Source organism: Bombus vosnesenskii, unplaced genomic scaffold, assembly GCF_011952255.1.
Source record: "Bombus vosnesenskii isolate JDL3184/JDL3185 unplaced genomic scaffold, Bvos_JDL3184-5_v1.1 scf7180000013349, whole genome shotgun sequence".
Lineage (NCBI taxonomy): Eukaryota > Metazoa > Arthropoda > Insecta > Hymenoptera > Apidae > Bombus > Bombus vosnesenskii.
Window position 1 is genome coordinate 229,680 of NW_022882985.1, and position 9,050 is coordinate 238,729.

General features: G+C 39.9%; 1 protein-coding gene across 3 annotated transcripts; it reads left to right on the forward strand.

Annotated features, from left to right (window-relative positions):
• Positions 1 to 528: 528 nt before the first annotated feature.
• On the forward strand, positions 529 to 8,574 carry LOC117236544. Of its 3 annotated transcripts, none has more exons than XR_004493872.1 (4): positions 529 to 828; positions 1,101 to 1,155; positions 7,545 to 7,682; positions 7,895 to 8,200. XR_004493872.1 is itself a non-coding variant. In XM_033499604.1 (4 exons), the coding sequence occupies exons 3-4, from the start codon at positions 7,640 to 7,642 to the stop codon at positions 8,491 to 8,493; spliced, it is 477 nt and encodes a 158-aa protein (XP_033355495.1). In that variant the 5' UTR covers positions 529 to 828; positions 1,101 to 1,155; positions 7,545 to 7,639; the 3' UTR covers positions 8,494 to 8,574. The 3 variants fall into 3 exon arrangements, 2 of the variants coding, with proteins under 2 accessions (XP_033355495.1, XP_033355496.1); XM_033499604.1 differs by having other exon boundaries at positions 8,060 to 8,574; XM_033499605.1 differs by lacking the exons at positions 529 to 828; positions 1,101 to 1,155 and having other exon boundaries at positions 7,000 to 7,682; positions 8,060 to 8,574.
• The last annotated feature ends 476 nt before the right edge of the window (positions 8,575 to 9,050 follow it).

The following is a 9,050-nucleotide window of genomic DNA, read 5'->3' on the forward strand; positions in this document are numbered from 1 at the left end:
TACGGGGAGCTACCGCTGGATACGTGTGAGCTTGCCGCCTATCCACATAGGCAGAAGCACATGCGTATATATGTATAGTGCGTTCACATGAAAGCTTGAAAAGTGCAATGGACGATATCTCGTGCTGCTGGCTGCATATAGGTATGTAGTGGGGGTGGTGGAGGCCGACATGGCGGCCAGTTTTCTGGAACGTACACGAGCCTGCCTCTACCAATTTTCTTCCTCCGGCCAGTCTGCCTCTCAATCTTTATCTTCTTCCTTCCGTCCGTGCATACCCTTTTGTCTCTCTTTTTTACCCTCGTATTTCTTGAAAAGGGAAAGAAACCGGCTGAGATTGAAAAGAAACATCCATCGGATTACTAGACTTGTTTGTAGTAGCAACAACAGTATGAATAATTGCACGTAAGAGTATTGATCTCGATCGAATATCTTGTTCCCATAAAATTTACAATATACATACGATACCCTGACTTCTGTTCATTGAGCTTCTTCGATCGAAGATTAGATCGGAACAAAAAATTAATTGACGCAAAGATCATAGACGAAGCATCACAAAGCGGTTCTAAGAGGCTCGGCCCCCAGTATGTTAAATATTTGTCGTCACAGGCTTCATTACTCTCGAAAGATTGATCAAGGGGCCGCGGAGAGGCAGCAGGAGTCAATAAGCAGAGGAGCCAAGTGTCGGTGAAGGTGTGCAGGCTTAAACTTTAATTCATATGAGTGAATATCGCTCAATCGAGCCGAGAAGATTTCGTCCATCACGCTTCGCTGCCACCTTCCACCAGTATTCCAGCCATTCTGTATTTCACGCCTATTTCAAACACCTCGGTAATTATATTCAAGATAAAACATATTGCTCTCAAAAAGCGATTGAAAATTGATCAACAAATTCTACCGAAACTTACAAATTTGTAATCTTCTACCAGGCAATATGGCTGCCACATTTGTGCCATTTTAATCGCAATGCTACCTATGCAACACCTACCACATAGCATCGTATCTGATCATTCATTAACTGTAGAAGCATGAGTTCCCTCTAACGAGAGAACTTAAATAATTCCCAAGATTATAATATTCGTTCTTTCTCTCCCCTCTTCAAGCCGCTTCGACACTGTCACGGATATATAATCGAGGATGAAAGAGCAGAGCGAGTCGGTAAGTATCGGACAAGAACAGACAGCCCTTATAGAAGAGAAAGAGAGAGAGAAATAAAGAGTCGTGGAGAGGGGGAAAGCGAGTGCAGTTCTCGCGATCCAGCGTGCGTTGCACTCCGCACGAAAAAACATCGTCCGGGCGGGTCGAGGAAGGAGGAGGTGGATCTTCGTGCATCTCCGGCCCGCGTCGGAGCTTATATTGATCACGAGAGAGTGCACGATATTCGAGAATACATTATACGCGGACTCTAGCCTAGCCGGACTGCCTATAGTCACGCGGAGTATAGGCAACCAGGCCGCTGCACTCTACCCTCTCCCCCCTAAAACCCTTCCCCTGCTCACCACGACGACTTGATCCCCTCTCCTTTTGATTGTCTACCTGTCCTTGTTCAATGCACTCGCTGGTTCTTCTTGTTCTTCTTGCTTCAACTGAACCTCCAGTCTAGTGATGGACACTCGTTTCTCTCTCTGCATCGAGTTTCTGAACAATTTTTGATGGAAAAAATGATTCCGACCCGTAGCTAAATCTCAAAATTTAATACGGTTTGGAGTTTTTCGATGATCTAGGTCGTGTCTCTTGGAAAACTTTGATTTTGGATCTCTAAAATAGTAGATAATATAACATTAATAATAAAAGGTAGGAACAGAAACTCTTGGGCTTAATTGGTCTAAGATGCTTCGAACCTATCACTGCTACATCTCATGCTCCTTCGTCCCCTTCGACTCTCCCTCTCAAACACATCCATCCATATATACAGGGCTAGACTGCTTGTTCTCTTTCCGTTTCATTTTTCATCTTTTTCTTTCTTTCTGCTTCTCTGCCCGCCTCCCCGCCTTTTGCTTCCTCTTTGTCATATACCCCTATATTTCGTGTGTTTTCTGTCGTTCTTTTTCTCTCCGTCATCTACTCCATTCCCTAGCCGCTATTTTTCTCGATTTCTCTTTCTCTCCCTCTCTCTCTCTCTCTCTTTCTCCATCAGTCGCACTCTGCGTGTATCACCCCAATTGGGGCCGATTGCCTGTGCATTTCCTCCTGGAATGTATATGTACGACAAAACTACAAACACGGACTATCGCTCTTTTAGACCCTTCGTTGCTTTAAAATAATTAACAAAGAAATATTCCATAAGTAGATATTTCCTTTACAGGAAATTGTGTTATCAACGTACTGGCTTCATAGAATCTTTAGAACAGAGTTGTGGAGCAAATTCTCCAGAGGTGCGGGTATTAATCCAGAAGGTTCTTCATAGCATCCCCCAGGAGCCTCCCCACCTATCGAGGACACGTCGACGATGCCAATGGAGGGGATCTGGATGGAAAGAAGGGAAAAGGGGCGGCGTGCGGGCAGGGGACTGTTGGCGGGTATGCACGGTAGGGGCAGGAGAGGACCTTGGCCTTTTCGCGGGGCAAAAATAAAACCTGTTGACACCGAAGCCCCGCGGACGTAAAGGAACCTCTCTGTCTCCCTTCTTCGACCAGTTTCCAATATCTCTCTTAAATATTCGCCTGATGATTCTCCTCAAATTGCACGATTTTCGAACTCGTTCATATAGGCTATGGTGCTATTATTTTGTTAGTGGAAGTTCCAAGCTGGTCTAAAAATAAAAGGAGAACAAGGATATGTTAGATTAGACCAAAGTGGAATAAGGCGCATTTGTACTTTTGCGTTTACAAAACGTCATCGTTACTGTCGATGCGTAAAATGAACGCCCCCGCGGCTTTGTGCGCTCCCAGGGCCGGTTTCATCGCATGTTGAGTCTCCGCTTCGCACGGGCATTCCTTTCTACTACTGCATTTCGGCCATTCTTTTTGCTGCTTTAACCTTCTAGAACTCTTTTTCCGATACATCAACATCTATCACAGTATATTTCCTCCAAATTTCGTCATCTAGATTTCAATTATTTTTCATCGCGGACATTTTGCGTAATAGTTTCAACTTTCTCATAGTTTAGAACTTTATGGTGACTCATGGAATCGAGTATGGCTCGACTATACCGTCAACTTCTGAGAAAATCCGCATTATTCAAAAGTGATCTTAGTATTATATACAGTAATACCAGTCGAATGCATCTGGTCTCCAGTGTTTCCCCTATAGTACCTACCAGACACGCTGCTCCAACGATTGCTTTCTGCGTGTTCGTGCGTGCACGATGCCGAGCATGCACCTTGCCACGACTAGACGAGCGAGAGACGACGAGAAGCGGCCTCCGGCAACCTCAACCTAGCTACAGACAACCGCTACCGTCTCTGTGTGCACGCTATGCTGCCACGACGCGGAAAAAAGCGATACAGAATGTACCGACTAGGCTACCAGCCGCTACTCCCCATTTTTTTATGAGAAAATTTTGCTTGAAGACCAGTTGTACTTTCCTTCTCTTGCATAATCATTCCTCTTGGATTTATTTAGATCTTTGTTTAGTAGTCATTGTTTAGCAAAAATAGATATAGTTATAAGTTAGCTATAGACTTCTATAAATGAAATAAGAATAATTATAAGTTATCGATACTAATTGTTAAGAATTCAGTATTACCTAACCTCCATCTACTATACAAATTGACCGCAAAGTACCTCCAAAACTAAAATAAGCTTGCACATGAAAACAAAATATAGCTGGTACAGGAAGCGACACATCAGGATGGAAACGCATCGTATAGGAATGCACCTGCCATCGAACACGGGAAACGAGCTTACGCAGAAAAATGCGATTCTTCTGCAAAGTTGAGCGATTCCCGGGAAGAGAAAAGGTCACGCACACCTGCGTAACCACGGTGCAGGTATGTGCACTGCGCACAGCATCGATAGTAGGTATATACATAGCTTTGTGAGCCTCCACCGATGTAGAATAACTCGATGCTCTTCGGCTAGACAGACCAGAGACAGAAAATGGCGTATTTCTTTCTCGTAACAGTGCATTTTCCATCGGGTAACGCTTTATATATCTACAAATTTAAAAATACAATATACCCGAAATATAAAGAGGATGAAAGGTTGCAGAATTAATAATAATGGAAACAAATTTGTTTAATATAGAAACGTTGCAACGATAAAAGCGGTAGTACAACGTGGCTACCATCGATGGGGAAACGTATAAATAGAGGGCTGGCCTAACAGGCCATATCGGAAAAATTCTCATTTAGCCCCTGGCCAATGAAAGACCAGGTGGGTCCGCATGAAAAACTCCAGAAGGGAAAGGGTCACGCCTGTTAACTTCGGGAGATCTTAGAAGAGTGGCTCAATGGAGGGGGCCTCGAGTGCATCTGCATCCGGGAAATAAAACGTATCATGCTAAACAATTAAACAAAACTGGAATATGAAGCGGTCTGGCTAACTGCCATTTCAGCTGATTGGGTGACTTCTCATTCTAAAGTTTCCGCAACTTCCTACAATAAAAAATATATTGATATTTTGATGCAACTGCAACTTGAACGTCGAAGACACAAAAATAACAAAATAACGTTATGGGAAAGTTCAATAAAATATCCCAAAAATAATAATGAAATACCTAGTCGTGATTGTTGATTCGTTGCTGGTTGCAAGCAGTTTTTCATCTGTAAAAGTAGTCGAGATAAAAAGAATATCCAAGACAAAAAGCAAGTAGAAAGGAGTACGGAAGAGAGGAAGAAAAGGGAGAGAGAGAGAACCTTGGCCCACAGGCCTACTGCAGCGCTGCAGCTTGCTTGCAATGTACCTCCACTGCTCTGCCATTCATGTGGGAAACACCCTAGTATCCGTTCGTCGTGGGGCTGGGCCAACAACCGCCGGAAAAATTTCTCTTTCGATGCACTGCAACGGCCCCGCCCCGTATGCTGGAGTATAGGGAAGAAAAGTTTAGAATAGACGATGCAGGCTGAACATTGCAATGTCCGCCAATTTACTCGAGATGGAGATTCTATGAACCATTGAAAATCACCTTATATAGTGTCTCACGAAAGTATTCGAATACTTACCAAAGAATTTATTTTATGATTTTATGAATATATTATGTGCATTATACGGAATTATTTGAAATTTCGTTGGCACTGTAACGAGATACGACTATCAGGATTATTGTAGTAATATTTGAAATCAATTCGAAAATGTATGAAAGAGTTAGAAGATTTTTGTTGCAAACATATATTTAGTGAAAAAGTTAGTATAAAGTATGAATAGTAACCTTAAAAACGAGTTAGTAAAAGAGTTAGTCTTAAAGATGATAAAGATTTCATTATACATATATTGTGCCTTACTAATATGTGAATACTCGACTGTTTATCCAATAAACATCTTGTAATATCTGTATACATTTTCAGATCTGTTGCACATTTTATCAGTGCCATCGCAAAAATCGTGTCTCGTTATGAAATGATGCCAATGAAATTTCAAAATATTTTGTGCAATGTGTATGCGCATACTTAAAAAGCTTTTGGAAGTGTAAGAATACTTTCGTGAACCACTGTATACCAGTTTCAGGTACGATTCGTTTAAAAAGATAATAAAATTAAACGTATTATTTGAAGAATTAAGCAGAGTGGCTTTTTAACATTATTTACAATAAGTCGTGAAATACGAGATTATGTAGTTAAAGAAACTTATTACAGTGCATGCAATAAAATTTTAATAGATTGGAAAAAACGTCCGCAAGGTGGATGGCCAGCGCTACTATCGTTAGTGATTATATCAACACATTCATGGCCAAATACAAAATCGAGGTTCTGCAGAGAATTCGAAAAATTTGATTTCGAACATCGTACTATTATTAATTAAAATAATTACAAAAAATTCTTATTTTTTCAAAATCACTAACTAAACTGCATGGATTTATTTTAATTATGGAAAATCGTACTCACATGTCAGTGGTCGATAATGTTTAAAGTAATTTTTATAACGTTTTTGACTAATTTCCTTTAATCTTTAATATGAATTGCTTATTAATATATTATAACCTCTTTTATTGTTGTTAACAATAGAATTGACCATATGACCCCGACCTTCTATGGTTTACGATCTCATTAGCCTAACCTAGGACTCTTCTTGCTTCTTTAACCTCGCACGATCGAATAGCCCGATAGCATTATGTACGCTTGAACTTGCTCGACGACGCTTCCCGCGTTTCAATCGGCTCGAGGATTGCAAATGACGATAAGAAGATCGATAAAGATGATCGATTTTTAGTTATCTCGTCAATATCTTAATCGATATATGTATCGATCAATCTCGGAACTCAAAAATTCCTGTGCACTGTTAATATCACGCTTCGATATTTTAAACAACTGCGATTCTCGAAGAATACTGCCAAGAACACAATTAGCATTCAAACAAGAAAATTAACGTTAAAAGTCTGTATTTCGTCCTACGATTGAATCATTATGTACACTAACGTGCATAAGTATTTAAACGCTTTCAAATAATCGCAAATATATACATAAAATATTCTTCAAATAAAGCTCTTTAATCTTATCTCGGATAACCATTTACATTTAGTAAATATTGATAAAAACAATAGTTGATATTAATTAATATAAACAGAAAAGTAAGGAATCCTAAAGTAAAAGCTAAGTTAAATGACCTTAAATGAGAATAAGCGTCGCAGTAAGTCGTAGAATAAGCGAAGTATGTGCTTGCAACCACATCCGACAAGTTTATATAAAAAAAATATTCTAGCTGCAATTTGGTGAAACATTTGACTTTAGGTATAACAAAAAACAAAGAATTAACAGTAGAGAAATAGTCTTCTATCATAATGTTAAAGATATAATACAAATATTAATGTTTTTATTGGATTGTATCAAGCGTCCAAATTTTTATGAATAGTAGTGTACATTCTAACAAATGATTTTGTCCAAAGTAAGCAAGTGTCCAGTATCAAATCAAATTAAGTATCGATTTTTGATAATCCGAATCGTTAACTGTGATTATACTCCTTAGAGTCGATTCGTCAGATTCGCATACTGAACTTGATCCCGTTCCATTTGATCGGCAATTGCGAACGCGTGCCAGAATCAACCGGCAGCACGAAAAACAGCGGAAATGCGAATTCTGTTCTTTACCTCGGTAGTCCAGTGAGAACAGGAACGTCGCCGCATCCCATGGACCCGTGCGTAGACATCTCTAACCGTAGAAAATCCAACGACATAGGAAACAACGGAGAAAAGAACGTGACGATGTATATATCCTATATCTATCGAACACCGTTCGTTCGTATGTTAGGTCGCCGCTCCCTGAGAGATCACTGCCCTCACGCACACCCGGTGCCTTCTCTCGTTCCTTTGGTGATCGTCGTCGTGTGTCTCTCTGCCCCAACGACGGGAGCCAGGGGCGTGCCACGAAACTGGCGTGCCCATCGCGAACGATATACACATGAATTGTTCTAATTTTTGTAGCAATTTCATTAACACACTTCGTAATTTCAGATCCATTATTAAGTTACTGCGAGTACTGCCTCAACAAAAAGAAAAACGTAAAGAATCATGGGAAGCTTGAAGGAGAACAGAATCTTGAGGTAGTGATGGAACCGATTCGTCGATCATTGCAAAATATTAGAAACAGGAGTATGTATTTCAAATGTATTTCTGTATAACAACACTTTCACACAAAACTCAAACAAGAACTTTAGATTAGAAGAATGCAGTATGAGGCAGATAATTCTGTTAACCAAGTTCATTTCTAGACGTGTTGGTTGAAATTAATAAATACTATACTACTATAACAACACTTTTACAAATATGTAAGTTCAGATAGTTAACAGTTCCTTTATTTACAGAATACCGTAGCCGTTGCTTGCGAATACGTTATTCCCATCACTACCGGTCGCAAATTTCCCTCCCTCGAGTCTGAATTTCGAGACTATCGAGCTGTCTTGAAGTTCCGATGAATAACTCTCATTTGACGTAGTGACCACTCACGAACTAGCAAAATCTTTTTGCAGAAACTCGCATGGATCAAGGAGCATGCAGTCCAGAAAATATTTTCGCGGTGGATTATCCTTTGACGGAGTGCACTGGCTGTTCACATACTCGAACCGTGTGTCTCGTTCGCGAATTCGCGGCACACAGACGGCTGGCAGCCAATTGCAAAAACCCCTTCTTTTCGCGGCGGAAAGAACAAGGGATCCAGAAACCCTACCCCCCGGGGCACGTGTACGTGTGTGCGGGCTGCACGTTGAGCGCACACCACCGTACGCAATGTATACGTGCAGGAAAGGGGAGGCCGACGTACACGAGCCGGCAACGAGACGATGATTTCCATTATTTCGCCGGCACGCGTGGCAAGACTTGTTTAACGAGCGCAACGTCGCCATCTGTATCGCGGATCTCGCATCATGATAATCACGAATTAACCGACAAACAACTCTACTTCTGATGGATAGCGCTTGCGCAATTATCGATTGGAAAATAGCAAATTCGTATAGTTTTTATACTAATAAAAGAGATTAGAATATCAACTTCGGTAATACTTATAATAAATTTTCTATAATTTAATAATAAAGAATTTTAATTCGTTTAAAAATATTATTTATTTGTGATAGAAATCCATTGTAGTTTTAGAATACTGACTTCTACTGAGTAATTTTTAAATTGGCCAATGAGGATAGAAAGGATATTTTGATTTGGGTGATCGATCATATGCATCAATTTTCTCGTAATAACTTTCTTTTACGCTGTAATGGAAACCGGATTAGTCAAAGTTGGAAAGAATTTTTATGTACACTAATAAATTTGTTGTTTCTTTTTTTTTTTTTTTTGAAGAATTTATTTAATGAAGCAATATTATTCAAAACCGATTCGTAACTTTCAAAAGTCAATAGTCCTCACCAAATACGATGTCACAGTTTTTTAAAAAGTTAAACGTGATTTTAGAACAAAAAAAATGCATAATTTTTAGATCTTCTTTTTCAAAATCGTTAATTTAAGGTCTTT